Source organism: Barbus barbus (genome assembly GCF_936440315.1).
Source record: "Barbus barbus genome assembly, chromosome: 38".
Classification (NCBI taxonomy): domain Eukaryota; kingdom Metazoa; phylum Chordata; class Actinopteri; order Cypriniformes; family Cyprinidae; genus Barbus; species Barbus barbus.
The window spans coordinates 26,683,785-26,701,029 of NC_136716.1; the positions used below are offsets into that span (position 1 = coordinate 26,683,785).

Genomic DNA, 17,245 nt, shown 5'->3' on the forward strand with positions numbered 1-17,245 from the left:
CACTGAGAATCATTCATTAAGTGTTTTATTAACCAGACACAAATGTTACTACACAACAGTACAGATTAGTTTGAGTGAACAAACTAAAAACACAGGCTAGAAATCCCTGAAAAAGAGTAGTCTTCATGTTAAATAACAGGTCAGAATCTTCCGTTTAACTAGTGATTATCAGGATGAAAGATTGCTGACTTTACTGCCCTCTACTGCTGCAGCGATTCACATTCATGCGAGTCATGGACGATGACAACAAACAGGGCCAATCTCACAAAACTGAGCAGATTTCATCCCAAACTCAAATAAAACAAACGTCTGTTTTAGAGCCACAGATATGCATTACAATGAAGAAAAAAAACAAACAAAAAAGTTAAGCAATGCTAGTATTTGTTGTATAAAATATGATTAAATTAGTTTTTACTATAAAACAGCATTAAAAATCACTATTCAGAAAAATGAGAGTTACAAAAAACATGTGAAAAGAAACACCTATTATGCATTAATGAAATTTAGCAGACAAATGTGCCTAATTGTCATGAAAACGTGTGATAATGCAAATAGATCTCAGTGTTCCTAAAATGTGACCCTGGAGCACAAAACCAGTCATAAGTGTAATTTTTTTAAAATTGAGATTTCTACATCATCTGAAAGCTGAATAAATAATATTTCCATTGATGTATGGTTTGTTAGGATCGGACAATATTTGGCTGAGATGCAATTATTTGAAAATCTGGAATCTGAGGGTGCAAAAAAATCTAAATATTGACAAAATCTCCTTTAAAGTTGTTCAAATGAAGCTCTTAGCAATGCATATTACTAATCAAAAATGAAGTTTTGACATTTACGGTAGGAAATTCACTATATATCTTCATGGAACATGATCTTAATATCCTAATGATTTTTGACAATTTTCTTTTAAATAATTTTGACCCCTACAATATATTTTTGGCAATTGCTACTAATATACCCCAGTGACTTAAGACTGGTTTTGTGGTCCAGAGTCACAAACAGGCTTGACTTTCTTTAAGCAAAGATCATTTCTAATTTTATATTTTGATTTTGGGGTGAAATATGACACGTTTTCATGAGACTGACCTGTCAAGACCTTCATGATGATTGACATAATCCTATATTCTTCTTGCATATAAGATCATAAAGAGTATATAACTATATAAAAACTATGGCATATAGTTTTGCCATATATAAAAACTATATAAAAACTATGGCATATATTTCAGTACTTCAAGAGACTCAGTCATCCAAGGCATTTCAGATTTTAGATTTTGTATTTTTGGTTGTGAGTGACCGCACAGATTTGGCATCAGGCACTGAAGACACTGTACAAAATATAGCTTCTCTAGTTATCATGCATAGTCTGAATAGATAGCAAAATAAAACTTATAATTAACTGTTTTATAGTAATAATTTTTCTAAGGTACAAATTAAATCCTACTTTTGGCTGTGAACTTAATGAAGCGGTAAAGAGCGATTACAGTATTAGTTAATATGACACTAATGATATTATTTGACATATTGATATCATATGATTAATATGATGATATCCAGTCATCATGGTAACGCATCTGACTTCCTGGTTCTTCAGTCACTTCCTCCGCACAGCTTCAGGAGCAGTTTCTTGTAATCGCCAGAGGTGTCTGCCTGAAGATTTAAGAAAAATAATATGCAAAAAAAATATTCAGAACAGTCACAATTCTATTTCTAGCTACAGAAGCATAAATAAATGTATTACTTAAGCTTAAAAATTACCACATAAACACATTGCATTACACCAAATAATATTATTTTTAGCAATTTCATATGACCCCTTTAATGAAGTGATACCAGATTTTGTTTTCGATTTTTTTTTTTTTCATTTTTAATAATTCCAAATTTTAAAAAAATTAAACACACACACACACACACACACACACACACACACACACACACACACACATACACACAGTTCATCTTTGACAAAAAAATCTAAAATAAAATCTGGTCTCACTTCATTAAAAATCTGTTGTTGTTTTTTTTGGAATAATACAATATAATAATGTTTGTTTGTTTATAATTTAGCACCATGCTAAAAACCACAGCAAATAGTGGAAAAATAAGTAAAAAAAAATAGAAACTGTTAAAATAATCTATGTATTTTAGTGTTGCATATGCTTGCTAAAGCAGAAGAACCTCACGCGTGTAATTTAGCGGCAGCACTCATGCATTCACACAAATCTGTGGTCTGTAGCTGAATCAGTGGGCGACACAAATTTCCCACAGCCACATGTTGTGTGTGTTGTACATATGTGAATAAAGCATAAGGATTGTGCAGTGTATTGTACATGTGTGTGTGTGACGTACAGAGATGGCAGTGTACAGCGACTTCCCGTACAGCCGCAGATACTCCTGCCTGATATCCAGCATGTCCACCTCAGAGCGGGACACCATGACACGGATCAGAGTCCTGTCTTTGGTTCCTGCACCCTAAATAAAGGTAAACATCAACAGGTCATGCATGCTTATCGACCCACAGCGGAATTTTACTAACATACAGTACATGCATATAATTAAAGAGTCATGCATATCAGCGCTGGGGCAGAAAAACACAGCGTACATAAAAAAAAAAAAAACCCTTCTAACAATCAGACCTGCTTCTGGATGACAAAACCATAGCAAAACAACCACATAATCGCACATTCTCTACCTGCATGGCTTTGTGGAGACGTTCAGCAAAGTAGGCAGGAGTGTTTTTAATGCACTTCACTGAAAAATACACAGATGGAACATGATTAGAAAACTATACACATTACAGAAAGAGGAATAGTTTATTTAGATTATTACTAACACATTTAATCAGTTGCAGAATACAATTTTGATCATAATCAAGTTGCAATATTTTTATTGTAATATTTTAAGTAATAAGCCTTCAATTTCACAATGTTTAAAAAAGAAACGTGATCAACTTTGGCTAAAAACATTCACATAAATCAAAGACACTGTAGAAGTGCAACAAAAGTGTACTAGGAATATGTATACAGTGAATACATTTTCTAAAATGTTATGTTTAAATATGCAAGTTATCTTTAAGTTATCAAATCTGAACATTGGCTAAAGCCTGGTTCAATATATGTTTTATTTTGTTGACACATAAGAGTTAAAGGTTTTTACGAAGAGGATTTTGGATTTCTCTTTTTGTAACTCCAGAAAATACTGTCAACAGCCAGGAAAAATACATTTTCACCATGCTTTTAGCAATAAAAAAAATTCTATATAAACTAGATCGAATTATATATGAACAAACCCCACAGTAAAAACCTTTAGAATATAAGCAGGAATAAAAGTGCTAAGTTTGGTGTGTGTAGGTGCTGCTGAAGTGAAGAAAAAACCTTTAGAGATATGTATTGCAATTTAAATCTACAGACACAAATAGATAAAGTGCAATAATAAAATCAGGTCGAATGGGATATGAACAAACCCCTCAGTAAAAACATTCAGATTATATATTGAAATAAACCTGCTAAGTTCAGTGTATGCAAATGATGCTGAAGTGGAAAAAAATAAACTTTTAAAGGTTTGTTTTGTAACTGAAATCTACAGACACAAGCAGATAAAGTGATATGATGAAATCCAGCCAATCATATATGAACAAATCCTTCAGTAAAAACCTTCGGAGTATAGAGAGGAATAAAACTGTAAGTTTTGGTGTATGTAAGCACGGCTCAAATGGAGAAAAAACTCTTTTTGAGAAAACCTCCTTTAAAGAAATGTATTATAAATGAAATTTAAAGCCAAAAACAGATAAAATGCAATAATAAATCAGGTCAATGATACAGTATATGGACAAACCCCTGAGTAAAAACCTTCAGATTATAGACAGGAATAAAACTGCTAAATTTGGTGTTTGTAAGTGCTGCTGAAGTAGAGGAAACAATTTAGGCCCGGTTTCACAGACAGGATTTAGACTAAACCAGGATTAGGCCATAGTTCAAATAGGACACAAGTAATTTTTATAAACATGCACCAGTAATGTTTTTTTTCTAAGCATCTTGAGACAAAGGCACTGATGTATTTTAAGATCAGTCAGTGCAAGTTTATTTCAGTTGAAACAGCTAAGACTTACATTTTAGACTGGGACTTGGCTTAATCCTCGTCTGTGAAACCGGGCGTTAGAGATATGTATCGTAATTTAAATCTACAGATGCAAATAGTTAAAAATGCAATAAAACACAAACATGTGTATTTAGGATGTTTTACTTTCCCTACTCTAAAAAAAAACAAGTTTTGGAAGCAAAACAGCCCAGAATCTTAGAATTGAGACCTGTGCATGAAAAAAAACAATGGTTTTGCCTATTGTGTCCTGTTTGCATATGCAAAACATTTAGGCATTTTACTCATCATAACCTCCGATCTGCATCTTATTCAAAACAACTGATTGTATTCCAGGGCTGTAATTGGCTGTTTCTCTGCCTGCTTCATCTAGGTCAGCTGTTGGCTGATGTTTCTGCTCTGGACCAATCAGAGCTCAGTACCCACCCACTGCCACCATTCCAGACTCCACGTTTCCAGACATCTCACTGCAGATGCTCTTCTCAATGTCTTTGCCACACATCTGCTGGTACTCATGAAACACTGCGAAAGACATCATGTCCAAATGTTACGGACAATCTGTACAAACCTGGCATCATTTAATCTGCATTATCAGTGAATAATGACTTCATATTCAGTCTGTTCCTTACACAAAACTATCATACGACGTATAATATAGTGCATAAGTCAAATGTCGACTCATGATATTTTAAGCTTTTATTTTATTTTTTAGAGCTTGACAGCTGCATTCACCATGAAATGTTTAGTGATAGAAATAACAGGTTTGGAATTTCATTTTTGGCAATTATGGTCTAAGAAAGAGCAAATGAATATAATGAAAATTAAAATAATTGAAAACAGCAAATGAATAAATCTCTTTCTAGTTGACTGCTTTTGAACAGATTGCCCTAGTTAGGGAAATAACAGCAGTTCTTGTGTATTTCTGTGGCCGTCTAACCACAGTGTGCTGATGGTTTTTACCTTGTCTCAGATGAGGTTTACTGCGAGCGCACAGAATCGCATTAAACTGAGACTCGTCCGTGCCCACTTTATTCTCTCCTGCAGTGTAGAGTTTCTGCAACACAGAAAAAATAAAAAAACACACAAATGCATGTGTGGACGACAGCAGAATAAATGCACATTTACATTAACACGTGAATTTGTTTAAGCAAATCAACTCTTTTCTCCAACCTGAGCGTCCTGTTTGGCCAGAGAAATGTCCACAGTCTCTCTCTCATCTCGATTGCCCTGAAAACAAATGATAGAAAGCATTTTATCTACACAGTTCAGATTTCACTTCTAGTTTTCAAAGAGAAATGGATATTTTGTGTCGGTCTGCATGCAGTGTTGTGATTGTTTCTCTTACATATTTTCTTCTTTTTCCTTTTTATTGAAAAAATAATATACATTTTAGTAAATAAATTATATAGTAAATAAAATAAAATCTAAATATTACGTGAAAATTGGACTAGACTAAAATAAATGCGCTAAAATGATCAAAACTAAAATAAATTAGTAATTAAACTAAAATTTAAATGAAAACTGACTATATAAAAATAAAAGCAATTAATAGTAAATTAAAAGATATTAAATTTGATTTAGTGTTGCAAATTTAGTTTAGTATGCATTACTATTATATATAATATAATAATCTTATATATATACACAATATATATATAAGAAATAATACTAGCTCAAAGTATTACTTAAAATATTATAATAATAGTCAAATATTTATTTACAAGATTACAATGTTTTATAAAATCACCCACATTTCCATTTGTATTGCTACTTTTTATTTCTGCTTAATGTTAAGTTAAATTAAATTACATTAAATCAAATTATTACATTTTAAGACAAAAACAACTGTCGTTCAAGAGGTTTTGGCTATCTGAAAAAAACGCTGCACGTTTGATTTACAATGAACTGTAATCAGGAATCTATTTTTGTGTAGATATTTTCTTGTTATTGTTCATATTTTTAAAGATATGGCTAAAAATGTATGATTCTCAATACATCGAATGCCCAACACGAGTAATCTGTAAGATGTAATGAAAGACCCAAAGCTGACTGTAGTGTGTGTACCTGAGATAGAGAGACGAGCAGCCGGCGGAAGTGTCCAGACGTGTCGCTGTTGATGGCGTCCTCCAGAGATTTACCGTACTCTAAACAACAAACACTCATCTGAAGCGGTTTCTCATACACCTCTACTAACTCAACACGTGATCGGAGATCTTCAGTAGGTTTGTGAACACAGACTCACCTGCTTTATAGATCTTGGTAATCTCCTGAATGTCAGCATTGCTGCGAGAGGACAGAATCTCTATGAGACAGGCCTCGTCGGTTCCTGCACCCTGAAAACACCCACAAAACACTACTTACAAATACAAAGCTCAGTTTTTAATCAACTGAAAAGTGCTTAAATTCCAAAGCAACTTTTATAATGCAATTAACATCAAGCACACAAAACATTTGGATCGGCGCTGAATGAGAGAAGTATAAGAGTCTGTTTAATTATTTCACACACCCTCATAGATTCAGTTTCATGTTCAATACATTTGATTAGGCTTGAGGTTTATAATAAATGTTCTTTATAACGAATGACATTCCTCTTGTCATCTGAAAACTGTTCAATTTAAATGATTTGTTGTGCAGTGAGATAAAACTAAGGTACATTTATGTTTGGTTTTAAAAAACATTTTCATTTACTGCTATTTTACATTATTTCTGAATATAATAATAAAACAGTTTTTGCTCTCAACAATGCAATTTTGACCAGCTGTGACTTAGAGACAAGTCCTTTTAGAGAATGTATTTTACAGGTGTATTATAATAACGTATTTTCTGAAAACCAGAGCTGGGAATCAAGGTTTTTAAATCAAGATACATGATTTAAAAGTTGTAATCATTTTTTGTTTATTCACTAAAAACTATTAAGCATCCTCATATTCACAGCCTGATATTTAAGAAAGCTGTTTCCGCCACAAACTAATAATAAATTTTTTTTTTATTTTTTTCCCCCTAACAATTTAGTTTATTTATATCTCACAATTCTGAGTTTATATCATGCAATTCTGAGGAAAAAAGTAAGAACTGTGATAAAAGGTTGCAATGGCCTTTTTTATTCTGTAGCAGAAACAAATAAAAAAACTGCAAACTCGTAATTCAGAGAAACAAAGCCTGAGTCTTGTTAAGAAACTGAGAATTCATAGGGAACAAATTCAGAATTGTGAGATAAAAAGTCACAATTACCTTTATAATTTTTTATCCCGTGGCAGAAATGAGCTTCCAGATATATTTAGTTTTCAGTAGCTCAATCGTCAGGATTCTTTCATATTTTCAGCATATATTTCCAGTGTGGGATGATAATCACAGACTCAGAGCGTGTCATTCATTCCAGTCTGGCAGTATTTCTGCTCTCGACTCTGTAATTATATGTCTGTGTTGCATTAATGAGTGCAGCAGCATATGAGAATAAGTGAAAGCACGCTTGGCTTGTATATTGGTATGTTTCCTTGCATACTACACAGGGAGGAAGCGCTCAGCTTTTATCAGCATTGAATGTACAATTGGCCAAATCATTGTACATCGTAGATGGCAAGGCAGCTTGCTAGGATTTGGAAAAGAGATGTTTAAACAATTGACCAATATATCTAGTATCTGAGTGGATTTGCACATATTTTCCTAAAAAACTTAAGAAATCTCACCGATATGGCCTCCCTGAGCTCAGCGGCATCGAAGTGCGTCGGAGCCTTCAGCATAACCAGCACCAGATTTTCAAAGTTTCCAGTCAGCTCCGACTTCAGCTCGCTCATCAGATCCTGTAAAGTTACGCAAAGTTACACGCACGAAACCACAACACAGTCGTTCACATTATTAGGTATTTGATGCTTCATTCCTCATATGTTCACCTTGCCGTAAGTGGTTTTATACGCTGCGGTCAACGGCACACGCTGCTTGCTGGATCGACTGCCGAGAAGCTCAGTAATGGCGTTTTCATCGGTTCCTGCGAGCAAAACACATTCAGCTCTCTGTATTTTAAGACATGTGAACACACAGTGTACAAAACATTTTTTGTGGTTGAAATAAATGGAAATCATTTTTTGGTGAATTTCTTCTCACCGAAGCCCTTCGTGGCTTTCCGCAACACCTCGACATCTCTGAGCGGATCGGCGCCAGGAAAGTCCTTGATGGTACCGCGGTAACCCTTCTAAACATAAACAACAAACACTTACAGTCAGTCACATGTTACAATGTGAGTTTACATTTTTATATTTCTATTTTTATGTATTTTATAAATTGTAAATAAATAAATAAATAAAATGCTTTTAAAAATTAACTAATTAATTTTTCTATAATTAATCATGATTATCTAATTAATTGCAATATCTGTTTAATGGCATCTTTTTACTAAGTACTGATACTGATGCCTCTGTTACTGATGGATTTTTTTATTGATCAATTTCTGGGGATAAATATAACATTACAGTAAAGTTGTGGTATCATTTTAAACATTTAAACAGGCCTGAACTGCGTAGAACTTTAAACAAAAAAAACTTTTAATTTAAATAAACTAAAAACAATCATCACATAAGTCCATTATAATTAATGTTACATTTAGCTGTGTTAATTGCTTGAATTGTTTTAATACATTAATCAGAAAAAATCCACTTGGAAGTGGTTTTGGCAGTGTGGACAGGTGCTAAAGTCCTGCTGGAAAAGCAAATCAGCATCTCCATAAAGCTTGTCAGCAGATGGAAGCATAAAGTGCTCCAAATCTCCTGGTAGACGGCTGCATTGACTCTGGACATAATAAAACACAATGGACCAACACTAGCAGACATCACGGCAGCCCAAATCATCACTGACTTCAGAAACTTCACACTGGACTTCAAGCAGCTTGGATTCTGTGTCTCTCCACTCTTCCTCCAGACCTTGATTTCCAAATGAAATGCAAAATTTACTTTCATCTGAAAAGAGGACTTTGGACCACTGAGCAACAGTCCAGTTCTTTTTCTCCACAGCCCAGGTAAGACGCTTCTGATGTTGTCTCTGGTTCAGAAGTGGCTTGGTAGCCCTTTTCCTGAAGACGTCTGAGCGTGGAGACTCTTGATGCACTGACTCCAGCTTCAGTCCACTCCTTGTGAAGCTCTCCCAAGTGTTTGAATCTGAGGTGCCCTTGAGCAAGGCACCAAACCCCCAACTGCTCCCCGGGCGCCGCAACATAAATGGCTGCCCACTGCTCCGGGTGTGCGTTCACGGTGTGTGTGTGTTCACGGTGTGTGTGTGCACTTTGGATGGGTTAAATGCAGAGCACGAATTCTGAGTATGGGTCACCATACTTGGCTGTATGTCACTTTCACTTTCACTTTACTTGACAGTATTCTCAAGCTTGCGGGCATCGCTGTTGCTTGTGCACCTTTTCCTACCCAATTTCTTCCTTCCAGTCAACTTTGCATTTAATATGCTTTGATACAGCACTCTGTAAACAGCCACTCCTTTCAGTAATGACCCTCTGTGACTTACTCTCTTTGTGGAGGGCATCAATGTTCGTCTTCTGGACCATTTCCAAGTCAGCAGTCTTCTCCATTATTGTGGTTTCAAAGAACAAGAGATACCCGGAATTTATACTGTAGGGATGGTCATTAATTGAAACTCAAATGTAAATATTCTAATATTTTGAGATACTGATTTTTGACTTTCAAGAGCTGTAAGCTCTAATCATCAAAATTAAAACAAAAAACTTTTGAAGCGTTTTACTTTACATGCAATGAATCTAAAATATATTCAAGTTTCACTTTTTGAAATGGGTTACAAGAAAAAATGAACTTTTTCACCTTATTCTAATTTTCTGAGATGCACCTGTATATATACACACACACACACACACACACACACGTGTGTGCATGTATGTGTGTGTGTGTGTATATGTATATACAGGTGAAGTAAATGGATTGTGAAAGCTATTTCACATTTTCTTCAAACTACAGAAAACAGTTAAAAATAAGACATTCAGCATGTCCAGTTTCCTGTTTCAATAGGAAGTTATCAAACCACTGAGGTCAAGTGTTGTTATTTCCTGTTTTCTTTTGTCTCTCTTGTTCTACCTGCCCAGGACTACAGCTGAAAAATAGTGGTTAGCTGGGCAGATTAATTTATTAAAGTCAAGGTTTCTATACTGTCTGACCAATACATTTCCTTGACAGTTTGTTCTTGGATTACTGGATAAGGTTTAATTTTCACTATACACATAAGAGCAATTCTAGATGATGAAATATTGTAATTTCAGGATTGTTGTGACCATTATAGTCTAAACCAAACAAAAGCTCCTAGTAGCTGATGAAACTGACAGTCCCTCACATTGACAGCAGGACCGGCCGGTGGTGTCGGTCCGGTCGGGACACCCCCTCCGTACCCGGGCATAGACGGGTTTGGAGCACCTGGGTACGCTGGCATGGGCTGCTGTCCCGGCGCTGGGACCCCGGGGTAACCCTGAGGCATTCCTCCACCAGGCTGCACAGATCACAGGACATTTATAAGACGAGTCACATGATGCAGACTTCAGTTGTAGAGCTTAATCGATCTAATTCTGTAGTGCATTTAAAAATACATCACACAACTGATTATGCACAATAAAAGAAAAGGGATTCTTACAGCTCCAAAGCCGGGTTGGCCGCCCCATCCACCTGCTAACAACACAAATAAAATATATAACAATACAGACACGAAGCCAATCAAAGCACAACAAACAACGAAAAGAATTATGTAAATATATCTTTTTTTTATTATACATGATGCATAAAAAACAGAAACAGATGCATTTGAAAATAAACACTTTCAAGGCCATATGAAATCCGTTTGATTTTTCCAAAAAAATTCTGTTTTACTTTTTCTGTATTCTGTTTTCATGTTTAGATTAAATTTTAATAATCAAAAAGGATGTCTAAGCGATCAAATTAAAACTTTAACAATTTTAAGATTATCTTTATGAAATGTGGTTTATTTTTTTAAGAAATTCTGTGTAGTCTGATTAATTTTTTTTGGATTCTGTGTTAGTATTATTATCAAAGAGGGCAGCAATCAAATAAATTAATACAATTTTAAATAAAATGTATTTAAAAAAAAAAATGAATAAAACTTAATAAAAAATAATTTTTTATTAAGAATAAAAAATGAAATACAACAATGTAATAAACTTAAATTTGAAAATTAAATTTTTAGAAAAAGTGATCCACAACTGTTTTAATTAAACCATGTAGGAAAAATATGTGAAAATGTAAAATAAACGGTATTATTATTATTATTGTTGTTGTTATTACAGTACATTTCATTTTAATGATAGGATGCTGAGGTTTTCTGCATCACAGAAATAGCTGTATTTTTATCAGCTATTATATATATATATATATATATATATATATATATATATATATATATATATATATATATATATATATATATATATATTTATTTTTTAAATGATGCATCATAGACAGGAACTGATGCATTTCAAATTAAATGCAAAGACAAAGATTTCCCCTCCAATCTTATTTTTTTACAACCATGCAAGCTGACATTAGAACTCACATTATGACTCATTTTTAATTGCCAATACATCTGATTAGTGCTCAGTTTTTCAGAAGCTGTGGTCAGTTGTGAAGCCCATTAATAACTTCAGAGCATCCAGCATCAGGAACACACACTACGACAAACAACAGACCCATGATGCTCCTGCGTGGAGAGCTCAGACTAACCGCACTGACCTGCAGGGGGCATGTTAGGGTAGGTCCCGGGCTGGGCGGCGGGGTAACCTCCTGCCTGGGGCGGGAAGCCTCCTCCCGGGGCAGCTGGGTAACCGCCGGCCTGAGGAGGGTATCCTCCGGCCTGGGGAGGGTATCCTGCTCCGGGGGGAAACGCTCCGGGCTGAGGGGGGTAGTATCCGCCCTGGGGAGGATAGGCTCCTGGTTGGGTTGGATATCCACCCGGGGCCTGCTGATACGGGCCGGAGGCGGGTGGGTAACTTCCACCTGCAGGAGGGTATCCGGGGTAACTCATCTCTGACACCTGCACACATCAGGACATTTACATGCTTATATATGACCCTGCGTGGAGCACAAAAGCAGTCATCAGTAGCACGGGTATATTTGCAGCAATAGCCAACAATATATTGTATGGGTCAAAATAAATGAATTTTCTTTTATTCCAAAAATCATTAGGATATTAAGTAAAGATCATGTTCCTACCGTAAATATATCAAAACTTCATTTTTGATTAGTAATATGCATTGCTAAGAACTTCATTTGAACAACTTTAAAGGAGATTTTCTCAATATTTAGATTTTTTTGCTCCCTCAGATTCCAGATTTTCAAATAGTTGTATCTCAGACAAATATTGTCCGATCATAACAAACCATACATCAATGGAAAGATTATTTATCTTTTATTTTATTCATCTTTCAGAATATGTATAAATCTCAATTTAAAAAAATGTACCCTTATGTAGGGATGTAACTATGTTTGGCGATAAATCATGATAAAATTCCCCACAGGTAGTATCACAGTTTCATATTTAAATTATCATTAAAACCGTATTCGATTACCACGATTTGAACAACTCACCATAAATAAATACTGTCCAGCATAAAGCAGAGTTTTCAGTAACAGTCTCAGGTGCACACAGCAGCAGAGTAGTTTAGTTTTGAGTGAAAACAGGGCGGAAAAGCCGGGAGGTTTTAAAAGAGTTATACAAATGAATATATGAATGAATTAATTATATGAATCTCTGAAGGTCCTGAATGTCTTCAGAAACGATTCGATGGCATTTTGTTTTAATCTTCGCTCCATGTAACACCTAAAGGAGTGTTTAATCGCAAGACTGCTTTGTCAATGGAGGACGAGGTTAAGGGAAACAGCTGTTATTCAGCTTGTCCATAATCACGGTCATTATAATGAACAAATCGATCATCATCAGCAAATCAAATGTGATAATAATTGCGATAAAAAATCAGAGGACAATATACAACACCTGGCAAAACTTCAAATGGTGGTTGTGCAGCATCCTTCTGTATTTCGGTCAATTTATGACATTCACGTTATCTTAATTTACATCTGCATAAAGTCTGCAGTCAGAAGTTCAGATGTCATTCTACCGTCTCATATCATTTTTTCTTTGTTTAATTCATTCACTTTGGTTAACATCCCCGAAAATGTTCTGTTTTTTTTAAAGACAACTTGTAAGAGTGTTTTTCCTTCTAAAAAAAATGTAATGGTCTATCATGAATAATGTAGGAAAGTAAAATTAACACAAACAAACATCTGCTTTCTCTTGCTCTCTCCAAATACCATAATACCATAGTTATTTTATCCCTCATTTTTGTACCTGATTTGCTGCAATTGCACGCTTTGTTTGTTTACAAAAAACTGCTGTAACTTTTGTACATAGTTCTGCCATAATATATTTAATTATATAAAAATATAATTCATATGTTACATACTCCATAATCTACATATTTTTAAGTACAAAGATTTTTGAATAAAATAAAAAGGTCCCATTAATTTCTTTGTAATTTTCTTCCCATTTTCATAATTTTGCTTAGAGCCCCGTCTGTACACATGCACATCTTAACCCAGAAGACATTAGCATAAGGAATCTTTAAAGGAGTGAATATTTCAACATTGCAATCCAACACCCAATGTGTATATACAGTACCACTGACCAAACAATACGTGTGTGTGTGTGTGTGTGTGTGTGTGTGTGTGTGTGTGTCGGCTGCAAGTTTATCATGTGTGTTCTGCTTATATAGGCCATAGGTTAACAGTAGGCCTGTCACGATAACAACTTTTTGTTGTGCGATATATTGCCCCAGAAATAATTGCGATAAGCAATATTAGTGTCATTTTAAAGACCATTTTATGCCACTGAATATATAATCATAATATAACAGCATAATAATGCAAGAAGGCCTACACATTACTCATTTAGATCATGGAAATTAGGTATAAAAATATTAGATACCTTAAAAAACTTGAATAAATAGTAAATAAACATTTTCTAACAAAAAGTGCAGAGTAGAAAAATGCACAAAGAACTTGTTTGGAGATTTTTCCATCTGCAGATTTTTCCCTGGCCTTCTTTTCTCTGTAAATTAAGGGTGCACACTAAAACACAATCACTACTTAGCAGTCAGATGTCCGTATGCACAAAGGTCCCTAAACAAGACCATATCTGCAGATGAAACTTGTTTTGTAGAAGCATTTTTTTAATGTGAACTAGCAACTCATGAAGACACCACATTATGAACGAGAAGCTGCAAAAGACACGGGTGCAAGTGGAAAGTAAAAACATGGTGACATTCATTTTTAAGTAAATATAATGGGCGATATATTGCGTCACCAAAAATGATTGAGGTCATGTGCATATATTGTGCGATAAGTCGATATATTGATTATTGCGACAGGCCTAGTTAACAGAAGACTAAAATAAGTTTGAACTTTGACATCTGATTTTCATTTAGTCAGTGTTGTTTACAGTCAAGCTGTTTTATGGATGGTAACTGTAATATTATTACTACTAGTTACTGCTAAAAGTAATATTACAGTAACTAAGTTACTAGTAACACTGCAGCATATAAATACTTAATGGTCTAAAGCTGCTCAGCTTCACTTGATTACCCAGATGTCTAAACTTATAAATTAGACCAGTGAGAATCACACATGATCATCAGGCTGTGTTAATCTCTCAATCATCGCTGGATTGCATTATATGTTTTGATCATTTAAATCTCGTCATATTATTGGAGATACAGAGTGACGACTGATATTTATATAATTTTATATGAGTATCTGCTGTACTGTTATAAAGACCTCATTGATTTACATCACAAGAATCAGAATTTTGGTCATAAATATCAGCATCTGCATCAAATTGCATAGTTTTGCCTCAGTTAATCAAAAAGTCCAGTGGCGTAGATAGTAAAGCGTGTGCCAAAGTCATTTTTGATGCGATCAACCCGATTCCGCCCTTTACCGAACTTTTTTTTTCCATTTTCAAATCTCATATCACATGGGGTAGATGTAGAGAGGGCTTCTATTGCCCCAATACGGTGGCATCCATTTAATAATTTGAATTAAAATGATCATTTACTCTCAATATGTATTTTATAATGTTTTACAATTCTAATGTGCAGATAATTGCCACTATTTGCAATAAGTAGTATAAATAGCTATTTTAACAGTGTAAATAGCATCTAACTAAGATTAATTAATGCCGGGGAATGCCTTTGTTTGTTTTTTTTCTAAATATGCTCTTTATTTTAGTTGCAGCCATAAAATGACTGGCTTCTTGAAATATTGTAATTGTAAATTCTTGAAAAGATGTAATTATTCATTGTGTAATATAGAAGAACGCAGATGTGCAAGAAAAAAAAATCTCTCTGCTTTTATTATTTCCATACAGTGTATGGCATTTATGCCGTAAACAATGTTAATGTTCATGTTAAGTATGTTAAAGATACTTAAACATTTTCAAACATACATATTTACCTTCCTCAGTATTGTTGCACTGTACGAACAGTCGTTTAAACAACGGAAGTTTGTACAGTGCATTGTGTTGCACACTTCTTGCACACAGCAGGCTTTCAAGAAAAAAAGTGACAGAAAAAGTAATGGGGGCCTGTGCCCCAGTAGAGCTTCAGGTCTAGCACCGCTCCTGGTTTTGCTCAGTTTGAGTCTCTGAAAAAAACTGAGCTGTTTTTCTTCCATATTCTCACTGTATCTGAGCCATAAAAACCTGATGGATCAAATATGACACTTGATACAAATAAGCTTAAACACATATGCAAACATTTGTATTTATATCTAGTCTAAAGGTTCAATAAACTGTAAAAAAAAACTATTATTTCATACGTCAGGGTTAAAACACCCTCTATTAGATTACTTATTTCATTTTTATTTCAAATAAATGCCTTTCCGATATGATATTTGAACAGGGAGAAAAAAAAGGTTTGCCAGAGGGCGGATTCAGAACCTGGGTTGATCGCATTGAAAAGAGTACAACACACGCTATATCCACTGCACCACTGGAGCTGATGAGCACCGGCCGTCTTTTGTAGTGTTGACTAGGCCCAATCACATATTGGTGGGCGGAGTTAGTGTAAATGGCCTCTGCCAACAAGGCAGGCTATTTGTACAGTGTAAATAGACACTACAAAAAAACTTATTAACAAAAAATACATATATACCGTAGGAATTTCACTGACTTTTCCAGAACACACTATTAACCCTCACTGATATTTCCAGATTTTCCAAAACCATTTTGTACAATTGTGAATTATTTAATATGGTTCTTTTAATCTAGTTACAGAATCTGTATATTTAGTTTAACTCACAGTTTGTTTACTAATTTATACAGGTTTGGATCAACTTGAGGGCTAGTTAATGATAACAGAAGTCTCATTTTTGGGTAACTTCCCCTTTAAGGGTTCACTAACTTTCTAGCATGACTGCATGCTGCTAGTGAGCTGTGGTTTAATTCTGCGTGCTTGTTAAACCAGAGATGAGTGGTTAAACCTGAGATCTGCAGTCACGCACACGCCTGACATCCTGCTTTACATGACCAGAAACCATCACCATCTCACTGCTTTATGGGAGAAATGCAGCACATCTCATGTCTGAACATGTAGGCTGCTAAAACTCAGTATGTGAGTCGCATACTACATGCTATAGCATACTACACACTGACCCTTAGGCTAAATCAGCATCGCTCTCTGTCTACAGACAGAAAAATGGCAGCCGAATATTTCGGATTACGCACCCAAACCATCTGAAAACACACATCTTAATCCGCTAACATTTATAACATTCGACATTGTTTTGCTAATAAACATCTAAAGAACGTGCTTAACACGGAATCATGAACAAAAAGTAACATTATGTTACATTGTATCAAGTGCGTCACGCTGAAAACAGCACAAACGCGGGAAACGCTCGATACATTGTATAGCCTATTGTCGTTTTAACGCAGTAAGAAAGATTGTAAATGAAATACTTACTGTGGTGTGTGTTGTGTGCTGTGATGTGATGGTTGGAGGTCGTAAGAATAGACTGAAACGAGGAAGTGGAGGGCAGGGTGTCTCGGTGGGTGTGACCCGATCATCCGAATGAAACGTCCC

The 17,245-nt window shown here is 34.9% G+C and overlaps 1 protein-coding gene across 2 annotated transcripts; it reads right to left on the minus strand.

Moving 5' to 3' along the window:
- LOC306857569 (annexin A4-like) lies at positions 1–17,245 on the minus strand. 2 transcript variants are annotated; one of them, XM_079397569.1, is made up of 15 exons: positions 17,126–17,245; positions 11,841–12,141; positions 10,732–10,766; positions 10,438–10,590; positions 8,200–8,287; positions 7,989–8,083; positions 7,785–7,898; positions 6,341–6,431; positions 6,163–6,242; positions 5,269–5,325; positions 5,059–5,152; positions 4,525–4,620; positions 2,696–2,754; positions 2,353–2,475; positions 1–1,653 (listed from the first exon to the last, which is right to left on the minus strand). In XM_079397569.1, the coding sequence occupies exons 2-15, from the start codon at positions 12,130–12,132 to the stop codon at positions 1,594–1,596; spliced, it is 1,437 nt and encodes a 478-aa protein (XP_079253695.1). In that variant the 5' UTR covers positions 12,133–12,141; positions 17,126–17,245; the 3' UTR covers positions 1–1,593. The 2 variants fall into 2 exon arrangements, with proteins under 2 accessions (XP_079253695.1, XP_079253696.1); XM_079397570.1 differs by having other exon boundaries at positions 5–1,653; positions 10,732–10,763; positions 17,126–17,218.

Bases quoted from the DNA above. Each gene is read 5' to 3' on its own strand.
- LOC306857569 (XM_079397569.1), bottom strand. From the start codon at position 12,132: ATGAGTTACCCCGGATACCCTCCTGCAGGTGGAAGTTACCCACCCGCC. The intron at 8,084-8,199 runs GTGAGAAGAAAT...TTTTGCTCGCAG, and splicing joins GAAAGCCACGAAGGGCTTCG to GAACCGATGAAAACGCCATT. The intron at 5,326-6,162 runs GTACACACACTA...ATTTGTTTTCAG, and splicing joins TGCTCGTCTCTCTATCTCAG to GGCAATCGAGATGAGAGAGA.